General features: G+C 44.6%; 2 protein-coding genes across 5 annotated transcripts in view; one reads left to right on the forward strand and one right to left on the reverse strand.

The window, feature by feature from the left end:
* TRUB2 (TruB pseudouridine synthase family member 2) overlaps nucleotides 1-20,913 on the reverse strand; it is a 316,494-nt gene that overhangs the window by 32,095 nt on the left and 263,486 nt on the right. The gene's annotated exons all lie outside the window — the stretch shown is intronic.
* SLC27A4 (solute carrier family 27 member 4) overlaps nucleotides 1-20,913 on the forward strand; it is a 29,188-nt gene that overhangs the window by 2,802 nt on the left and 5,473 nt on the right. For all 4 annotated transcript variants that reach the window (XM_026689536.2, XM_087944070.1, XM_087944069.1 and 1 more), the window contains exons 2-13: nucleotides 3,105-3,219; nucleotides 3,562-3,728; nucleotides 7,892-8,286; nucleotides 9,994-10,152; nucleotides 11,515-11,584; nucleotides 11,706-11,797; nucleotides 12,939-13,048; nucleotides 14,946-15,155; nucleotides 16,858-16,984; nucleotides 17,827-17,964; nucleotides 18,845-19,009; nucleotides 20,523-20,669. In XM_026689536.2, the coding sequence (XP_026545321.2) occupies nucleotides 3,568-3,728; nucleotides 7,892-8,286; nucleotides 9,994-10,152; nucleotides 11,515-11,584; nucleotides 11,706-11,797; nucleotides 12,939-13,048; nucleotides 14,946-15,155; nucleotides 16,858-16,984; nucleotides 17,827-17,964; nucleotides 18,845-19,009; nucleotides 20,523-20,669 (1,774 nt within the window). In that variant the 5' untranslated portion in view covers nucleotides 3,105-3,219; nucleotides 3,562-3,567. The remainder of the gene's footprint in view (nucleotides 1-3,104; nucleotides 3,220-3,561; nucleotides 3,729-7,891; nucleotides 8,287-9,993; nucleotides 10,153-11,514; nucleotides 11,585-11,705; nucleotides 11,798-12,938; nucleotides 13,049-14,945; nucleotides 15,156-16,857; nucleotides 16,985-17,826; nucleotides 17,965-18,844; nucleotides 19,010-20,522; nucleotides 20,670-20,913) is intronic.

A 20,913-nucleotide genomic window follows, 5' to 3' on the forward strand; every position in this document is an offset into this window, starting at 1 on the left:
AGAGAGAGAGAGGGAGGGAGAGAGAGAGAGAGAGAGAGAGAGATTCAAAACTCACTAGAGATGGTTGGAAACCGTAGAGGTGGGAGGGTAGGTGTTAGATGAAAAAGAAAGCCTGGGATGAGGAAAACCATCTTGATGTTCCTCTTTCGGGAGGAGGGAAGGAAACGATTTCTAACTGCCCTCCTCAAGCTTGGGTTCTCCCAAAAGTGCATTTTCTGGCTTGGTTTTCCCTTGAAGACGTTTCGCTTCTCATCCAAGAAGCTTCTTTAGTTCTTCAGAAGACAACTGGACTTTGTTCTTCCTTGGAGATGTTTCACTTCTCATCCAAGAAGCTTCTTCAGTTCTCATCCCAGAAGAAGCTTCTTCAGTCAGAACTGAAGAAGCTTCTTGGATGAGAAGTGAAACATCTTCAAAGAAAAGTACAGTTGCCTTTTGGGGGGGGGAAAGAGCATTTTGGGGGCCAACCATGACCTGGATGACTTGAGAACCTTCATCAAGTTGGGATTGGCAGCAAAAGAGGACACATTTCCCCCAAACGTTTGGTTTTAGAACGTCCTGGGTCAAAGAATCTTTATTTCTTTATTTATCCGTAACATTGGCCTGGAAACTTTTGTGGTGAGATGTGAAGCCAAGGAGGTCAGAAGGCCCTTTTGGATAGGCGAATATTTTCTCTCTCTAGATTCCAGCAGACGTAGGCTGAAGTCTGTAATCTCTTTTGGAGGTTTGCAAATCCTTCTCCCCTTTGCTCCAAAATTCCTCCCGGGCAAAATCTTTTTAATTTTTTATTTTTTAGGGTGGGTGGCACACAATTTTAGCTGGCGTCTTCCTACCTTTGCAATCAGGACTTTTGTGCGTGCTTCTGGGTCCTATCTCCGCAACGGGTTGCAAGACAGAACGAGGCGAGGAAGGTGCCCCAAAACATTAAGGAACCTTTCTCAGGACCATGGAAAGCTGGATTGCAAAGCCCAAAGTGACTTTATCCAAAAAGAGGGACTTCCAGGCCAATTGCTATAAATGTGACTTTTTCTAGCGGCATCTAAAGAGCTGTGATACTCAATTAGTTTCTAGCACCCCTTCGCTTTTCTTTAAAATGTTTTCATCCTGTAAAGAACTTTTGACTTCCCTGTAAGGGCATGTGAGTTATAAGCCTGGATAGGGTGGAATTTTTTTTCAAACTTCGGGTTAAATTCTGCATTTTTCCTGCTTATACCTATGTGTGGGTGTGGGTATATGCGTAATGGTTATCTTTTGAGAGCTGAATGCAACAAAATTTCATTTTAATGTATACTGATTAGTGTACATTTAAAGTGACAATATAGCTGTATTCTGTTCTGTTCTGTTCTGTTCTGTTTTGTTCATTCCACTCTATTCTTGTAATCTCTTATCTTCCCTTCCCTTCCCTTCCATTCTATAGTCTATTTTGATGTCTCTTCTACTCTATTCTACTCTACTTATACTTATTTATTTATTTATTTATTTATTTGATTTGCCAATTGTTTACAAGATAATAAGTATAAATGTATACATAGTTGTGAATACATGAAATGGTTACATATAAGAAAAATAAAAGAATAAGAGAAACAATAGGACAGGGACGGTAGGCACGTTGGTGCGCTTTATGCACGCCCCTACAGACCTCTTAGGAAAGGGTGAGGTCAATAGTAGACAGTCTAAGGTTAAAGTTTTTGGGGTTTGGGGAAGAAACTACAGAGTCGGGTAGAGTATTCCAGACATTGACCACTCTATTGCTGAAGTCGTATTTCCTGCAATCAAGTTTGGTGCGGTTTACTTTGAGTTTGTATCTATTGTGTGCTCTTGTGTTGTTATGGTTGAAGCTGAAGTATTCATTGACAGGTAGGACATTGCAATGTATGATTTTGTATACCATGCTTAAGTCAGACCGAAGACGGCGTAATTCAAGGTTTTCTAGTTTTAGAATTTCAAGTCTGGTGGCATAAGGTATTCTACAGCGAGTAGAGGAGTGGAGAACTCTTCTTGTGAAATATTCTGGACTTTCTCAATTGTGCAAATATCAGATACGTATGTGGGTTCCAGACTTACTCTATTCTATTCTATTCTATTCTATTCTTGTTCTAGTCTATTCCAATTTCTATTCCAATTTCTATTTTATTCTATATTCTATTTTGATGTTTCTTCTATACTTACTCTATTCTATTCTTGTTCTATTCTATTCCAATTTCTATTCTATTCTAGTTTCTATTCTATTCCAAGTTCCTTTCTATTCTATTCTATACTATTCTTTACCTTTTGGAATTAAACTTCCTCACCTACCTGCCCTTTTTGCAAACCACCTGAAGACTCATTATTTGAAAATTTCCACTCTAGGAACAGAAAGTTGGCTTCCAGCAGCAGTATTTCTTCTGGAAGGTGCTGGAAAGCATTCGATTTGATTTACAGTCCAATGAACTGCAAATAAATGCAGTGAAATGTTTTTTTTTTTATTCCGGTCTTAACTTAATTCCAATAGTTTAACTCAGTAGTTTTAGTCGTTAATAGTTTTAGTTAAACTATAATAGCTTAACTTAACAGTTTTAAGTTAAAGTCTTTAATTTCATAGCCAGTTTCTTCTGCTGTCTGTGCATTTTAAAATTTCCTGGCTGACCTGAAGTCTCAATAACTTCCAACTTGCTGGATTTGGTGTTAATGTTCAGCTGGGAAAGGTAGAATTGTGTGCTGAGTCTGCTTTATTTAAAATAAAATTCTTTTGGCCTTGACTAAGTAAATAATAGACGTGTGAGTATCTGCTGTTCAGAAAATTGAACTGAAGCCAGCTTGGGAGCAAAGGTTTTACCAGTGCTATTTTCTGAAGCTCCTGAGATTAGAGAGATTGATTTGAATCAATCTTTATTACGGTCATAACCAGCATAAAGATTGGAGATAAAAGTAGCTATTTCAGAGATGAGCAACCAAGGGAAAAGTCAAGAGGGATCTTATCTTGTATAGAATCTCCCCTCATCAAAGAAGACTGGAGTTGCAATAATTAAAATATTGTAATTATTGTAATAGCAGCAACTGTGTCCTGGAATGCCTTTGGACTTTGGGCCTAACTCTTTGGACTTTTTTTAACTCTTGTTTTTAATCAGGTGATGATCCGAACAGCGTCCTCTCTATTTGGAGAAAGGGAAGGGAAGAAAGAAGCGAAGGAAAACTTTCAATAATCGGAAGATTAACTAAGATCAGGAGGCTGCATTTCTCACAGTACGTTGGATCCAATTAAATACACTTTTTTTCTTCTTCTTCCCAAAATTAATTTAAGGCACAAATGTAGCAAAGAGAGATGAATTCGTCCAACTTAAAGAAATATTTGCGCAGGATTTATTCTCTCTGCATCTCTTTGGTGCCTTACTTAGAACATAGAATAGCAGGGTTTGGAAAAGGGGCCTCTGAGGTCCACTAGTCCACCCCCACTGCTCAAACAGGAGATCTCAAACCACTCCAGATAAACAGCTGTCTAGTTTCTTCTTGAAAACCTCCGGCGACTTCAAATGGGATTTTTATTTTCCTGTTGTTGTTGTTTTTCCCCCTTCCTTTTTCTTTCAGGCCAATATGATGCGTTGGGTGACCCTCCTTTTATTCTCGGTCATTTTCCGCCTGTTTTTTGACCTGCCCTGGGTTCAAATCGTGCCAGCCCTTTTCATATTCTACTTGGGCTCCGGTGGATGGAAGTTCCTCCGTATTTTCGCCAAGACCATCAAACGAGATGCCACGTAAGTCACAGCATTTCTTCCTTCCTTTCCCTTTGGGATACAGGTAGATCCCAAAAATTTCTGTGGCTAAGGGAAGCAGTTAAGGGAGCTTTGCCCCGTTCTACGACCTTCCTTGCCACCATTGTTAAACGAAATCCCTGCCGTTGTTCAGCTAGTCCCGCGCTTGTTGGCTTTGCTGTAGACTTTGCTTGCCAGAAGGTTGCCAAAAAAGGATCGTGTGACCTATAACCGTTATAAATACGAGAGGCTGAATTTTGGACCATGTGACCACGTTGGGGTTGCCGCAGCAGTCGTAAGTGTGAAAAACGGTCATAAGTCACTTTTTTCCGGTGCCGTTCTAACTTGGAATGGTCACTAAATGAACTGTTATAAGTCAAGGACTATCTGTAAGCCAAACTTTTTTTTTCACGGCATTCTTTCTGTGCCGTAAAATGAACTTGTTCGATAACCAGGTTAAAGCAAAAAACGAGCTTGTTCGATAACCAGGTTAAAGCAAAAATTAGCTTGTTTGATAGCCAGGTTAAAGCAAAAAATGAGCTTATTGATAAGTAGGTTAAAGCAAAAAATGAGCTTGTTTGATAGCCAGGTTAAAGCAAAAAATTAGCTTGTTCGATAACCAGATTAGAGCAAAAAATGAGCTTGTTCGATAACCAGGTTAAAGCAAAAATTAGCTTGTTCAATAACCAGGTTAAAGCAAAAAATGAGCCTGTTCGATAACCAGATTAAAGCAAAAAATGAGCTTGTTCAAGAATCAGGTTAAAGCAAAAATTAGCTTGTTCGATAACCAGATTAGAGCAAAAAATGAGCTTGTTCGATAACCAGGTTAAAGCAAAAATTAGCTTGTTCAATAACCAGGTTAAAGCAAAAAACAAGCTTGTTCGATAACCAGATTAGAGCAAAAAATGAGCTTGTTCAAGAATCAGGTTAAAGCAAAAATTACCTTGTTTGATAACCAGGTTAAACAAAAAATTAGCTTGTTCGATAACTGGGTTAAAGCAAAAAATGAGCTTGTTCGATAACCAGGTTAAAACAAAAATAACCCTAACCCTATTAGGGGTTAGCAAATTGGCACAAAGTGACAAAAAATAATAGTCATAACAATCTTGATTTAACTTTGAAAAAGAAACCAGGCTGCTAAACTTTGGGACATTCCTTTCCCTTGTTTGGTCCCATTTTTCATTTTATTTCTGTCTTTCCAACTGGGTGCTGGAAAAGAGCAAAGAAGAGAAAAATGCTCTTTATTTTTGCACCCTCGTAAACCTTCAGCACGGTGTCCTGCTTGCTGTTCAGGGGTTATTTTCTTTATTGATTAACTCTCCCTCTGCAAAGGGAACACTCGGATTTGGGAGGGGAAAATATATGCAAAGTGGAAAAGGCATGAAAAGGAAAAAACAGAAGGCTGATTCGGGAAATGCCGGCAGATTGCATCAGTCCCACTGTGGGCCGCCGGTGCGTCGAACGCCTTCACAGTTTCAGGAGTGTCTTAATCAGTTAGCAAAGCATGTCAGAAAAGGCGGCCAACCTGATTTCATGAGGGAGGGAGTTCCACGGGCTCGCAGATACGAACCTTTCCTCTCTGCCCGACATGCAAGGTAGACTTGGCAGAAAACGGAAGGTGGGACTGAGAGGCCAAAAGAACCGACGGCTTCATTTGTCGCGGCTAAACAATTTATTTATTTTTTTAAATGTGGCTCGTGATTCGTTCTCGAGACAGCTACCAAATCTTCCCGGAAGACCTGTGTTGTGTCCCTTCCAGGAATTAAAGTCCCCCTTCCCTGGCCATTTTTCTCCCCGACGTGCCAGATTGCCACCACAACCCTCTTAAAGCCGATGATGCCAAGGCGTCGCGTCCTTCTGGCCCGACCAGTTTTTCCAGAAAATCAAAAAAAAAAAGAAGAAGAAGAAGAAGAATAAAAGCCAAGAATTTGCAACGCTTGCAGAGGTTGAACCCTGGGAACCGGCAGACGCCGCAAAAGGCATGCTGACTCTTGTTGGGCGGACGCCAGGGGAGGCCGACAGCCGCAATCAAAATTGTGTAGGCCGGGCAGGGTTTGTGCAGGGCGTTTTTAACTCCATCAAGCAGCTGAAGGTTGCGTTTGCCACGGCTCCTCCTCCGCCGAGGCTGCCTCACCCGCTTTGGACATGGAACCAGACGTCTGGGTTTCTGTATATGTGTCTGTGTGCGATTGTGCAGCGCGGCTGCACAGTTGCTAAGCTGTGGTTGGAGGTGCATGTCTGGCGGGGGTTGGCGATGAGTGACTTCCTCTGCAGAGTTTCCAGCATCCGGAGACAATCTCGTCCAAAGTTGATAATAAAGCGTTGCATTCACTGAACCCTAAAAAGGCTGGAGGAGGGGGGGCTCCTTTGAGGCTGTCTAGACTCACCCCCTGGCTAAGGCAAGAAATCCAGAATGAGACTCTTTCTGGCCCAGGTCCTGTTGAAAGTCCTTGACCCTTCCTTCATTTCGAGATAGGGTTTAATCTAAATCTGTCTTTCGGTAACTGACATTTCATGACCCAACTAAGGGGCAGCATCAGTGCTAGAAAGGGAAGAAGTTTTGGGGGAAGGGGGGGAGGAGGAGGAGGAGGAGGAGAATGATTGTGGAACCTTGCTGCTGTCTGAGCTTGGCTGTTTTCTTGCAGATGTTTCATGACCCAACTAAGTGGTATCGTCAGTGCTAGAAGGGAATGAGATTTGGGGAGAAGGGAGGAGGAGGAGGAGGGCGGCTGTGGGGTCCTTGGTGCTCCCTGAGCTTGTCTGTTTTCTTGCAGACGTTTCATGACCCAACTAAGTGGTATCATCAGTGCTAGAAGGGAATGAGATGTGGGGAGAAGGGAGGAGGAGGAGGAGGGGACGGCTGTGGGGTCCTTGGTGCTCCCTGAGCTTGTCTGTTTTCTTGCAGATGTTTCATGACCCAACTAAGTGGTATCGTCAGTGCTAGAAGGGAATGAGATTTGGGGAGAAGGGGAGGAGGAGAGGGATTACGGTAGGGTCCTTGGTGGTCTCTTAGCTTGCAGACATTTCATGACCCAGCTAAATAACATCATTCATGCTCGATGGGAGGAGGAGGAGGAGGACAATGACTGTGGGGTCCTTGGTGCTCCCTGACCTGGATGGCTTTCTTGTTTCATGACCCAGCTAGGTAACATCACCAGCGCTAGTAAGTGTGGAGTTTCCTCCGTGTTTATATACAGCAGCCTGCCCTGCCGGTATTAGTTGGCCATGTAGTTTTCCCCTCAGCCGTTCTCTGATTAGGGAATTGTTTTCTGTTTGGTTGTTTGCCTGGGGTTCGTCCCTGCTTATCTGGGTGTTGGTTGCCAGGGAGGCGGGAGGTGTTTCTATTCTTTTAGATTCCTTCTTAGTTTAGGCCGGTTATCGAGTTGCTAATTATGTAGCTGGGTAGTGAAACTTTTGCAAGCAGATATCCCAACTCAGAGAGCTCCAAAGACTCTTCCGTCATTAATCTTGAAAAAAGAGCCACAACCAAGGCAAAAGAAGAGAAATCTGAGTTCAGGCCAGAACTGTCAACTGAAAAAGCATCTCAGACTTAAAACTCACCATGTTTTGACAACATTCTCTTACTGTAATTGCATAACAATAGCAATAGCTGTAGCACTTAGACTTATATACCGCTTTACAGTGCTTTTACAGCCCTCTCTAAGCGGTTTACACAGCCTCTGGCCCCCAACAATCTGGCTCCTCATTTGACCCACCTGGGAAGGATGAGGAGGCTGAGTCAACCTGGAGCCTGGTGAGATTCGAACTGCCAAATTGCAGGCAGCCGGTAGTCAGCAGCGCATTAAAGTTGCATTAGCATTCAGGTGTCTCGAGTCTACCTTGACGCTTGTCCCAAAGGTGCTTCTTGAAAAGGCAACTGAGATTTCTTGGCTTTTCCGGGAAGACGTTTTTGCTTCTCATCCAAGTAGCTTAATGAAGAACTGAAGAAGCTTCTGGGATGAGAAGCGAAATGTCTTCCAGGAAAAAACCAGTCCAATTTGCCTTCTAAAGAACTGAAGAAGCTTCTGGGATGAGAAGCGAAACCTCTTCAAGGAAAAACCAAGTCCTTTTCAAAAAGCACTTTTGGGACAACCATGACCTGGATGACTGAGAATCTCCATAGAGGTTTACCTTGACGCTTCTGCACCTTGTCCTGTTCTTGGTAGGACCGCCAGGACCGTCCTGTCAACCCGCCTGAAGATCTGGTGGTACGTGAAACACCGCACCACCATCCCCAAGATCTTCCAGCAGACGGTGCAGAGACATCCGGAGAAGGTAGCCCTCATCTTCCAAGGCACGGGAGAAACGTGGACCTTCCGCCAGCTGGATGACTACTCCAACCAGGTGGCCAACTTCTTCTACGAGCAGGGCTTCCGCTCGGGGGATGCTATTGCCCTCTTCATGGAGTCCTGCAACCAGTACGTTGGCCTGTGGCTCGGACTGGCCAAGATCGGGGTGGAGGCGGCTCTCCTAAACTCCAACGTGCGGCAGGAATCCTTGGTCCACTGCATCAAAATCTCCCATGCCAAGGCGGTCATATTTGGAAGTGAGCTGGCCGAAGGTAAGGTGACCACAGGGTGGGGAAGAGGGAAAAAAAGGAGAGACCAGAGGCTGGATTGGTCCTTGAATGGTCAACCAGAGTTGGTTGACCCTTTTCTTGTAGAGAAAAGTAAAGTCTTACATTTAGGCAAAAATAATCAAAAGTACACATACAGTTTAGGAGAAACATTTTATGTTGTACAGGTCACCTTCAAGAAGCGAGGGGAGCCGAATGTCAACTCATAAAACATTTTTATGGCCATTTTATAGTTCCCAACAGAAAGGGAAGGGGGAAAGCAATGGTGGGATTCAATTTTTTTTACTAATGGTTCTGTGGGCTTGGTGGGCGTGGCAGGGGAAGGATACTGTAAAATCTCCAGTCAGAGGTGGCTTTTGCCAGTTTTCTGAACTACTCAAAATTTCCGCTACCGGTTCTCCAGAACCGCTCAGAACCTGCTGAATCCCATCTCTGGGGGAAAGCGATTTGAAAGATCAGTTGGGAATCGGAAGTGCATTCCGTGTATAGTTTTTCAGAGATTGTAACTAGGTGACTGAAGTTTCTGCCACGCAAAAATCTAACTGGAGAGCATGATCGATGACTCTGGGCTATGGATGTGTCCCATTGGAGAATATGAATTATGATACACCCAGAGGGGTTGGGGGGAAAACCAGGGTCAAGGGTGACAATGAATGATGTGTCTCAGAGTCGGCTACACCCAGGCAATGCCGGAGATGTTAACTCCCAATAAATCCTTTTGAAGTTTTGGAAGTTTGGCTCGAGACTCATGATTTAATTGGGGTAACTGCTGGAATCCTGACAGCAGGCTTAATAGCAGTAACTGTGAGAGGGATCTTGGAGTCGTAGTGGACAACCAGCTAAGTATGAGCCAACCGTGTGCAGCAGCAGCCAAAAAAGCCAATGCAATCCTAAGTTGCATTAACAGAGGGATATAATCAAGATCAAGGGAGGTACTAATACCACTCTATAAAGCCTTGGTAAGATCACACCTAGAGTACTGCATCCAGAAGAGAAGGACCAGGGGAGACAGGATAGCAGTCTTCCAATATTTGAGGGGCTGCCCCAGAGAGGAGGAAGGGGTCAAGCTATTTTCCAAAGCCCTCGAAGGCCAGACAAGGAATAATGGATGGAAACCGATCTAGGAGAGATTCAACCTGGAAATAAGGATAAATTTTCTGACAGTGAGAACAACCAACCCATGGGACAGAAGTTGCCTTCAGGACTTGTGGGAGCTTCATCACTGGAGGCTTTCAAGAAGAGACTGGACTGCCACCTGTCAGAAATGGTGTAGGTCTCCTGCTTGGGCGGGGGGTTGGACTAGATGACCTATAAGGTCCCTTCCAACTCTGTTATTTGGTCATCTTTTACGAGGATTCAGCCATGGTTGTTTTTATAACCTGGGCCTCCTGAAGGAGCCCCAGTGATGGTGATTTGAACAAAGCTCTGGTTTGTTTTATGCGGAGTCTGTTTCCTTAACTAGGATGACTGCGATCATCCAGACGTGATGCGATCATTTGAAGGTGCAAGGGTTGTTTGCCATCCACAATGGCTCAGCTCCTGGGGATGCTTGGGGCCAGCTGCTCCTCCTCCCCCCCAGCCTACCTCACAGGGTCGTTGTTAGAAGAAGAAACCTCCCAAAGATGCCCCACGAGCTCCCAAACGTAGCCGGACAAACTGACCACAATTCTCTTTTTTTGTCTCTTCTCCTAGCCTTGAGGGAAATCCAGCCCTGCTTGGAGAAATCCATCCGTCTCTTCTGCTCCGGCGATCAGCAGACCATCAACTCCCTGCCTGGGGTGGAAGATCTCGACCCTCTGGTTGAGAAGGCCCAGCGCCAGCCGCCCAATCCACCGGACAAGGGATTCCTAGGTATGGTCTCTGGGCCCACCTCCCGGAAGTGGCTCTATCCCCACTGGCACCCTTCAGCCTGGAATTCAGGGGGAGGGGAGATTGTTGTCCCATGCAGCCCTCCCTCCCTAAAGGAGGGTGAAGGTGGGAGCCATGAAGAGCCGAGATCCTGCTCAGCCTGCAGAGAAAAATATCAATAGCCATAGCCCTTAGACTCATACACCGTTTCACAGCGCTCCACAGCCAAAGCGGTTTACAGAGTCAGCCTATTTGCCCCCCAACAATCTGGTTCCACATTTTACCCACCTTGGAGGGATGAAAGGATGAGTCAACCTTGAGCCAATCAGGATCGAACTGCAGGCAGTGGACAGAGTTAGACGGCAAGACTGCATTCTAACCATGGTACTACCACGGCTCTTAGATAAATATAGGATGGCTTGGGGGGATGGAGAGATAGATAATAGATGGATAGCTTGCTAGATGATAGCTAGTTAGCTAGATAGATGATAGGTTTTTACCCACCTCGGAGGGATGGAAGGCTGAGTCAACCTTGAACCCGGTGAGATTCGAACTGCCAAATTGCAAGCAGCTGGCAGTCGGCAGAAATGTCCTGCAGTACTACACTCAACTACTGCACCACCGAGGCTCAGGAAAGGGAAAGGCTGGGACAATGGAGAGTTGGTGCTCCAGAGATAGGTCTGGTTGCAAAAGGCAGATTTCTGAAAAACTCCTTGTCCTTTGCAAATCCCTGAAAATCTCAGAAGTTCTCCATGTTCTTTTAATCTCCTGAGGTTCTTCATGTTTTCCTTGTAAACTGAAGTTCTTCTTGTTCTTTGAAACTCCCAAAGTTCTCCATGTTCTTAGCAAACTCCCGAAAGTTCTCCATGTTCTTTTAATCTCCTGAAATTCTTCATGTTTTCTTTGTAAACTCCCGAAGTTCTCCCATTTCTTTGCAAACTCCCGAAAGTTCTCCATGTTCTTTTAATCTCCTGAAATTCTTCATGTTTTCTTTGTAAACTCCCGAAGTTCCCCATGTTCTTTTAATCTCCTGAAATTCTTCATGTTTTCTTTGTAAACTCCCGAAGTTCCCCATGTTCTTTTAATCTCCTGAAATTCTTCATGTTTTCTTTGTAAACTCCCGAAAGTTCCCCATGTTCTTTTAATCTCCTGAAATTCTTCATGTTTTCTTTGTAAACTCCCAAAGTCCTCCCATTTCTTTGCAAACTCCCAAAGTTCTCCATGTTCTTTTAATCTCCTGAAATTCTTCATGTTTTCTTTGTAAACTCCCAAAGTTCTCCCATTTCTTTGCAAACTCCCGAAGTTCCCCATGTTCTTTGCCCACTTCCCTGAAAATCTCTGTGGTGTTCTTTTCCCCCCCCCCAGATAAACTCTTCTACATTTACACTTCCGGAACAACCGGCTTGCCCAAGGCAGCCATCATCGTCCACAGCAGGTCAGTGAAAAGAAAAGAGGGATTTCTCCCATGGTTCAGGCCTCCCCGTTTCCTCAAGAGCCCCCTCAAGACAGGCTGGCCCCCACCCAAACTGACTCGGAGCTCTCCTTTCTCGGAGCAGGTATTTCCGGATGGCGACTCTGGTCCACGGCGGCTTCCGCATGACGCCCGACGACGTGGTTTATGACACCCTCCCTCTCTACCACGCGGCAGGTAAATCCCCTCCCTTCCTGAAATAGCCCTCCACAAGTAAGGCATCATCATAATAATTTTTTAAAAAGTGTGTGTGTGTGTGTGTGTGTGTGTCAGATTTTGGCCTGATAGCCAGTTTGTCTCTTGCAAAGTTTCTCCATCCCTCCGTTGGGCCTTCTAAGCCGGAGGGGTGGAGGGTCGGGCTGGCCTTGAATTGGGCTGAAAAGGTGAAAGAGCAAATCAACTGGCTGCCACTAAAGCGTGAGGAAGCTGCCCCTTGAGTAGCTAGGTTTCTCCTTGCAGGGAGAGATGATTGGTCGGAAGGGAAGGGAAGGGTAGGTTGCTCAGATCTTTGGTCGGAAGCATTGCAATACAAAATCGATCCAAGGATCAATCTACCGTGTCTGTCTGTCTGTCTGTCTGTCTACCTATCTATCGTCCATCTCATCTTTCCCTCTGTCCATCTTCTTCCCTTCTTTCTCCCCTTCCTTTCCTTCCTTCCCTCCCTCCCTTTTCTTCCTTCCTTCTTCTCCCTCCTTTCCTCCCTTCCTCTCCTCTCCCCTTCCTTTCCTCTCCTCCCTCCCTCCCTCTCCTCCCTCTTCTCCCTCCCTCTCTCCCTTCCTTCCATCATCCATCCATCCTTTTCTTCCTTCCTTCCTTCCTTTCCTCCCTCTTCTCCCTCCCTCTCACTCTCCCTCCCTTCCTTCCATCATCCACCCATCCTTTCCTTCCTTCCTTCCTTCCTTCCTTCCTTCCTTCCTTCCTTCCTTCCTTCCTTCCTTCCTTCCTTCCTTCCTTCCTTTCTTCCCTCTTCTCCCTCCCTCCCTCCCTCCCTCTCACTCTCCCTCCCTTCCTTCCATCATCCATCCATCCATCCTTTCCTTCCTTCCTTCCTTCCTTCCTTCCTTCCTTCCTTCCTTCCTTCCTTCCTTCCTTCCTTCCTTCCTTCCTTCCTTCCTTCCTTCCTTCCCTCTTCTCCCTCCCTCTCACTCTCCCTCCCTTCCTTCCATCATCCATCCATCCTTTCCTTCCTTCCTTCCTTCCTTTCTCCTTCCCTCCCTCCCTCTCACTCTCCCTCCCTTCCATCATCCATCCATCCATCCTTTGCTTCCTTCCTCCCTTCCTCCCTATTTATTTTTATCCCCTTGTATTCTGCCCTTAGGAAACATTGTCGGAGTCGGGCAGTGCCTCCTGCACGGAATGACGGTGGTGATCCGGAGGAAGTTTTCGGCTTCTCATTTTTGGGACGATTGTGTCAAGTACAACTGCACGGTGAGGCAGGGTGGACCCTCAGCGGGAGGGAAGAAGGATCACAGGTCTATTTGTGTGTGTGTGTGTGAGAGAGAGAGAGAGAAAACAGAGAGGAGAAAGAAAGGAGAGAGAGGGACAGAAGGGAAGGGAGTAGGAGAGAGAGAGAAAGACAGAAAACAGAGAGAGAAACAGAGGGGAGGGAGGGGGAGGGAGAAAGAGAAAGACAGAAAACAGGAGAGAGAGAGAGAAAGGAGAGGGGGGGAATGAGAGAAAGACAGAAAACAGGAGAAAGAGAGAGAAAGAAAGGAGAGAGAGGAATGGGGAGAGAGAGAGAGGAGAGAAAGAGAAAGACAGAAAACAGAGGAGAAAGAGAGAGAAAGAAAGGAGAGAGAGGAATGGGGAGAAAGAGAGAGGAGAGAAAGAGAAAGACAGAAAACAGAGGAGAAAGAGAGAGAAAGAAAGGAGAGAGAGGAAGGGAGAGAGAGAGAGAGGAGAGAAAGAGAAAGACAAAAAACAGAGAGGAGAGAGATTCTGTTTAATAGCTGTGCAAAACATCAGCTTAGTTCATCAAATGCCACATCAGACCCTTGTTTGCCTTCCGGCTTAATCCTGGCTTTTCTTCCTGTTCAGATTTTTAAATATCCCCGTGGTGTAGGTACCCAAAGGAAGGTAAACATTTAATAAACGGGCTGAGTCCCCCCCCCCCGCTTTGGTGGTTTTTTAAAATTTTAAATCAAAAAACAGACGGAACTGATGTAGAATTGGCACCTCGGATCATTCATGAATGGGAAATTCTCACCCGACATGGACTTCTTTTTATTTGTTTATTTGTTTGTTTATTTGTTTGTTTGTTTATTTAGACACCTAAGCAGACCAAGGCTTCTAGAACAAATAAGGCATGTCGGGGAGGGGTGGGGGGAATTTAATCAGTTTTATGCAAGATTCAAACGAGTTGAAGGAACAGGCCGATGTCTCTGATCTCCAAAATTTATGCAAAGGTTTAGACATGGGTTGCGGTTTCTAAACACAAATCCAAGCCGTAAATCTAAGCCCAATCTTAAAAGACAAATATTAAGACACAACCTTAAAAGACAAACATCCTAATTCAGAGGTCTCCAGACTTGGCAACTTGAAGACTTGTGGACTTCCAGAATTCCCCAGCCAGCATACTTTACTCTCTTGTAATCCCTTCCTCTGCAATCTCCACTTCAGGAGGTTAAGAGAAAAAAGAAACAAACAGGGCTCCAATTACAATTGGGATTATTATTATTATTATTATTATTATTATTATTATTATTATTATTATTATTATTATTATTATTATTATTATTATACATGAAACTTAGTCAACTGAACATTTAAAAATATATCACAGATATCATTGACTGGCGCTGATTATTGATATGGATTGCTGCCAACAATAAATTATTATTATAAACTTTTATTCTTTTAAACATGAAAGTCAGCCAACTGAACATTTAAAAATACATCACAAATATCATTGACTGGGGCTGATGGTTGATACGAGTTGCTGACAGCATCCTAGGTGTCAACCAAGTATCTTCTTAAGATGTACAATGCTCCGAGTAGCGCAGGGTTTTTTTTGCAGTTCGGCTGGTGTTATTGCTGCAATTTCTTCATGTGCTTTATAAAATTCTTGGACATGGTACCAAGTGCCCCGAGAACAATGGGTATCATTGTCACAATCACGTAGGTTCAATATTTTGTGATTTTTTTTCCCCCCACTTCTTTTTCTTCAACTCTGGCGTCTCCCGGTACCGTGATATCAATAAATTGTATGCTTCGGTTTTCGACAACTCTGATATCTGGCATGTTGTGTTTGCCAAATGACAATCCGCCTGTACGCGAAAGTCCCACCTTGTGAAAGCATCTTCTGAAAGCATCTTGTGGCTTTCAGATTGTACAGTACATCGGAGAGATTTGCCGGTACTTGCTGAACCAGCCGTCCAAAGAGGTGGAGCGTCAGCACCGAGTTCGAATGGCGCTGGGGAACGGCCTGCGGGCTTCCATCTGGAAGGAGTTCAGCGAACGTTTTGGCATCCCTCAGATTGCCGAGTTTTATGGCTCCACCGAGTGCAATTGCAGCGTGGGGAACTTTGACAACAAGGTAGGAGAAGCAAGGAAGAGAGAAAGAAAAAACCTCTGGAGTTCAGGGCTGAATTGGGGAGGTCTTGGTGGGCTCTCTGAGCTGGGTGGCTTTCTTGCAGACGTTTCATGACCCAGCTGAGTAACATCCTCAGTGCTAGAAGGGAGAGGGGAGGAGGAGGAAGAGGACTGTGGGATCCTTGATGCTCCCTGACCTTGGTGGTTTTCTTGCAGACGTTTCATGACCCAGATGAGTAACATTATCAGTGCTAGAAGGGAGTGGGGTTTGTAGAATGGAGGAGGAAGGGGGAGGAGGAAGAGGAGGAGGAGGACTGTGGGGTCCTTGGTGCTCTCTGAGCTGCATGGCTTTCTTGAAGACATTTCATTGCCCTACTAGGGAACATCATCAGTGCTAGAAGGGAGAGGTGGGGAGGAGGGGGTGGTGAGAGGTCCTTGAGGCTCTCTGAGTTTGGTGGGTTTGGTTTTTTTTGAAATTTTTTATTGATTTTTAAAAAACAAACATAAACAAACATAAAACATAAAACATCTTTTTTGAAAGCAGCTTGATCCCGGGTTACATCTCTTCGTACAGACACAAATTCAAATGCATGTTCATTTTATATAGCATTTCATATCTTATTACCATTCTACATTTTCTCTATAGCTTCTCCCCTCTTTTAACTTTCTTAATTTTATTTATTTCATCTCAATTCAGATCATTATACTTATATTCTTTGTCTGTCCTGCTTCCAGCTGTCTATTATCTTTTCTCATTAGACAAAATTTCTCCTGTAATCACTGATTGGAGTATGATGCCTTTATATCTTTCCCCTAAATTTATAACATAAATTAATATAATACATAACTTCCATTCGGATTCTGCTTAGTACATTCTAAAGTTACACACTATATTTTAAAAAGAGAAAAAAATCATAAATATATAATATAGTTAAAACAACAAATCCATGTCAATTCAAATCTATTGTTAATATTAGTATTCATTTACATCTTAAACATCTTACACGTTACTTTTCAAATAAGTATCATACTTCTATGGGAACTGAGTTTGGTAGTTGTCTTGTAGACGTTTCATGACCCAACTAGGGAACATCATCAGTGCTAGAAGGGAGTGGGGTTTGCAGAATGAAAGAGGAGGAGAAAGGGAAGAGGAGGAGAAAGAGGAGGACTATGGGGTCCTTGGTGTTCTCTGAGCTGGGTGGCTTTCTTACAGACATTTCATGACCCAACTAGGGAACATCATCAGTGCTAGAAGAGAGTGGGTTTTGCAGAATGAAAGAGGAGGAGAAAGAGGAGGACTATGGGGTCCTTGGTGTTTTCTGAGCTGGGTGGCTTTCTTACAGACATTTCATGACCCAACTAGGTAACATCATCAGTGCTAGAAGGGAGAGGGGAGGAGGAGGAGGACTGTGGGGTCCTTGATGCTCCCTGACCTTGGTAGTTTACTTGCAGACATTTCGTTGGCCAACTAGGGAACATCATCAGTGCTAGACGGAAGCAGGCTTTGTGGGGTGGAGGAGAAGGAAGGGGAAGCATCAAATGACATTGAGGATGAAGTGGATGTTCCCTTGTTGGGTCATGAAATGCCAACCACCCAGCTCAGAGAGCACCAAAGGCTCCAAAGGAGAAGTTGTGCCCAGGGGAACAACACGAGTCCTCCCTGTTCTTCTTCTGAGTCCGTTTCTCCACATTTCTCCCCTCTGCAGTTGGGGGCCTGTGGCTTCAACAGCAGAATCTTGCCCCACGTTTACCCCATCAAGCTGGTGAAAGTCAACGAAGACACCATGGAGCTGATCCGGGGACCAGATGGGCTCTGCGTGAGGTGTAAACCAGGTGAGACCAGGAAGTGGAGGCGATGGAGGACTATGATGATAAAGGGATTGTCTGTTTAGTCTTGATAGCTGCAAGGATGGTCTTTGCACAATATTGGAAAAATGAGAGAACACCCCCCATCAGATGAGGAAGATAATCCGGAAGATACGAGACTGTGTCCGATCAAAGCTCTTTCTCCTTTTATTTATTTATTTTTTGATCGTGTGGATCTTTGTGTAACTTCATTTCCAAATTCTTAAGTTTGTCTTGCAATGCGATTTCTTGTTTCCTTTTTTTTCCCTTTATTTCTTCGTATTGCGAATGCTATTGTTAGTCCTCTTATATGTATTCTTTTGTGGCGTCCCCCCAAGTTTTGAAGTTGAAGTTAAATTCTTGAGCCTGGGAAAATGGGAGGGGGGGGAATTTCTTGGAGCGTACGTGGCTAGACATAATAGCATTTTTCTTCTAAGTCAAGGTCATGTTATTTCTGCACCTGGGTGAGAGGACGTCTCAAGTTGGGACGGATGGTGATTGGGGCATGTGATGCTAAGATGGGTGCAGGGGGTGAATTTGTAATTTTTTACTGATTGCAAGGAAACTCGGAACTTTCAGATTCGGTATTTCCCAGATGTGCCAGTTTACTATCCAAATAAAACAGAACTTTTGAGAGGATGATGTCTGGATCGGAGTTATTTGTTGGAGTGGAGGCGTTCTGGAACGCTGACACTGATGGTGGAAGCTTCTTAGATGCCTTCAACCTCACGTTCTACTGCAAGCATCAGAAGACCTCCAAGGGCCTGGTGGACCCCCAGAATCCTGAAAAAATCTCAAATCCAGCCTTCTTCCTTCCTCTTTGTCCCCAGGGGAACCCGGCCAGCTGGTGGGGCGCATCGTTCAAAGCGACCCGTTGCAGCGTTTTGATGGCTACCTCAACCACGAGGCCAACAACAAGAAAATAGCCCGAGATGTCTTCACCAAAGGCGACTCTGCCTACCTCTCAGGTGAACCTTCCTCTGTTCTTCTTTTGGGGTATAATAATTCTCACTAGACGGGAAAAAAAAAAACCCAAAGGCTGTTTAGACGGAGCTGGGAAAATGCGGAAAAATTAGGATATATCATGGAAGAGAAGAGAAGCTGGAAGGGACCTTGGAGGTCTTCTAATCCAGCCCCCTGCTGAAGGAGGAGAATTATACCATTCCAGAAAGGAAGGGACGGAGGGAGGGAGGGAAGAGAGGAAGGAAGGAAGGAAGGAAGAAGATAATAGTTGTAAGGGACCTTGGAGGTCTTCTAGTCCAGCCCCCTGCTGAAGGAGGAGAATTATACCATTCCAGAAAGGAAGGGACGGAGGGAGGGAGGGAAGAGAGGAAGGAAGGAAGGAAGGAAGAAGATAATAGTTGTAAGGGACCTTGGAGGTCTTCTAGTCCAGCCCCCTGCTCAAGCAGGAGAACCTATTCCATCTCAGACAAGCGACTGTCCAGTCTCTTTTTCTTGATGGGGTGAAGCAGAATTTTGGAATTGAACTTCCAACCGTTCATTTAATGACCTTTCAAATGTACAACGGCCCTGAAAAATGGGACTTCGGGCCGTTTTTCATACTTACGACCATGGTACCACATGGTCAGAATTCAGACGCTGGGCCACTGACTCCTATTTATGATGGTCAACAGTGTCCTGGGGGGTTGGGGGCACGTAATCCCCTTTGCCGATCTCCACGGCAGCAAGAAAGGTGGTAAAATGGCGGGCCAGGCTCCCTCCACAACCAGGCCCCCTCAGCCACAGCTGGGCTCCCTTGTGGCCATAAGCCGAGGACGCCCCAGTGATCAAGAAGGCGAGGCCTGCTGTGCGCTTTCCAACGCGGCCCTCGTGGGTGTCGTCCCTCAGGTGACGTCCTGGTGATGGACGAACTGGGCTACCTGTATTTCCGAGACCGGACCGGGGACACTTTCCGCTGGAAGGGCGAGAACGTCTCCACGACGGAGGTGGAGGGCACCCTCAGCCGCCTCCTCAACATGGCGGACGTGGTGGTGTATGGCGTGGCCGTGCCAGGTCAGTGGGGACCACGAAGGACAACCGGGGCGGGGTGGATTGGAAATTAGGAATGGCGGTTTTTCACACACACACCCTCACAATCGGTCTCACCTCACATAAGAGACCTCCCATATATGTATTTTATTTCTTTCTTACTTACTTTATTTACTTACTCACTGACTTATTTAATTGTCTGTTTATTTATTTACTTAGTATTTACTTTATTTATGTATTCAATTATTTATTTACTTATTTAACAGTTTATTTACTTATTTATTTAATTGCTCATTTAATTATTTACTTACTTAGCATTTACTTTATTTATTCAATTGTTTAATTATTTAGTTGCTTATTATTTATTTATTTACTTACTCTTTACATATTTCTTTAATTAATTTACTTATTCAATTATTTACTTATTTATTTATTTATTTTTACTTGCTTATTAATTTCCTTATTCATTTATATTCTTTAATTAATTAATTAATTAATTAATTTTCTTATACTAATTTATTTATTTACTTATTTATTTACTTTTTACTTGCTTATTGATTTCTTATTCATTTATTTTTTCTTTCTTTCTTTAACTTATTTATTTACTTATACTATTTATTGATTTACTTACTTTTTACTTGCTTTTTGATTTACTTATTCATTCATTTATTTACTTATACTAATTCATTTATTCACTTATTTACTTGTCCTTATTTATCGATTCATTTATTGAATTATTTATTCGCTTATTGATTTACCTGCTTTTTACTTGCTTATTGATTTACTTATTCGCTTCTTCATTTCTTTAATTGTTTGTTATTGATTTACTTACTTTTTGCTTGCGGACTTATTGATTGACTGATGTATTTATTGAGTCATTCGTTCATTTATCTATTCATAACAAATTTATTGGGGCTGCCCACCTTACCCTAGGGTTACAATCTTTGTGAAAACACAACAAAAAATATGTTAAAATCAAACCTGAAAACCCCAAGACTCACGGGGCAGGACGGGGTGGGGTGGGGGGGTGGATCGGGAGGTAGGGGGGGCTGCTGGGGGTTTGCGGGGGGTTCGGGAGAGCCCCTAGCTAAGATTCTGTGCAGTTCAGAGAACCCCCAAATCCCACTCCTGGGTGGGCCCACACCCAGCCCTCCCAGGAGTCCCCACGTGGCCCGTTTTGGGTGCAAGTAAGTGCAGGTGCGCATGGAGACATGGGGAGGGTGAAAAACGGGCCTCCCAGAAGTTTGGGAAGGCTGGAAATGGGCCTCCGGAGCCCAGGGAGGCCATTTTCATCCTCCCAGAGACTCAAGGGAAGCCTCCGGAGCCCGGGAAGAAAAAAATGCCCCCCCACCACCACCACCACGGTGCAGGAGGCCGACTAGGCCACACCCAACTGAGCAGCAACTTGCTGATATTTTTGAAACCCACCCCCTGGGAGACGGGTTGAGTTATTACTCCATCGACCCCTTCCTCAATCAAAGAGAATTTTGACGGCCTGGTGGGGGTTTTATTGCATTTTTTTAATTATTTTTTTTAGGCACGGAAGGGAAAGCTGGCATGGCTGCCGTGGTAGATAAGGAGCACGCCTGCAACTTGGAGAGCTTTGCTGCAGAAATGAAGAAATCCCTGCCCGCCTACGCCCGGCCGGTGTTCCTGCGGTTGCTGAAGGAAGTGCACCAGACAAGTGAGTCCCCCCACTGGGCCGTTGAAACAAGCTCCCATGTTGGTTTGCATGAGGTGCACCGTTGTACAATTGGGCATTGCATGACGGAGATGGCTAGTTTGCTCCTAAGGGCCAGAACCAGGGTGTGGGATGCTACTGGTTCGGCCTGGTTCTATAGAACCTTTTAGTTGCGAAGAGCAGCGGACACCGAACCGGTTTGGTGTTTGGCCCATCTGCCTGCCTGGGCTTTAGGCTGTCCTTTATT

The sequence above is a fragment of the Notechis scutatus genome, chromosome 15 (genome assembly GCF_049901735.1).
Source record: "Notechis scutatus isolate UNSWTSFEM ecotype Mainland chromosome 15, rNotScu1.2, whole genome shotgun sequence".
NCBI lineage: Eukaryota > Metazoa > Chordata > Lepidosauria > Squamata > Elapidae > Notechis > Notechis scutatus.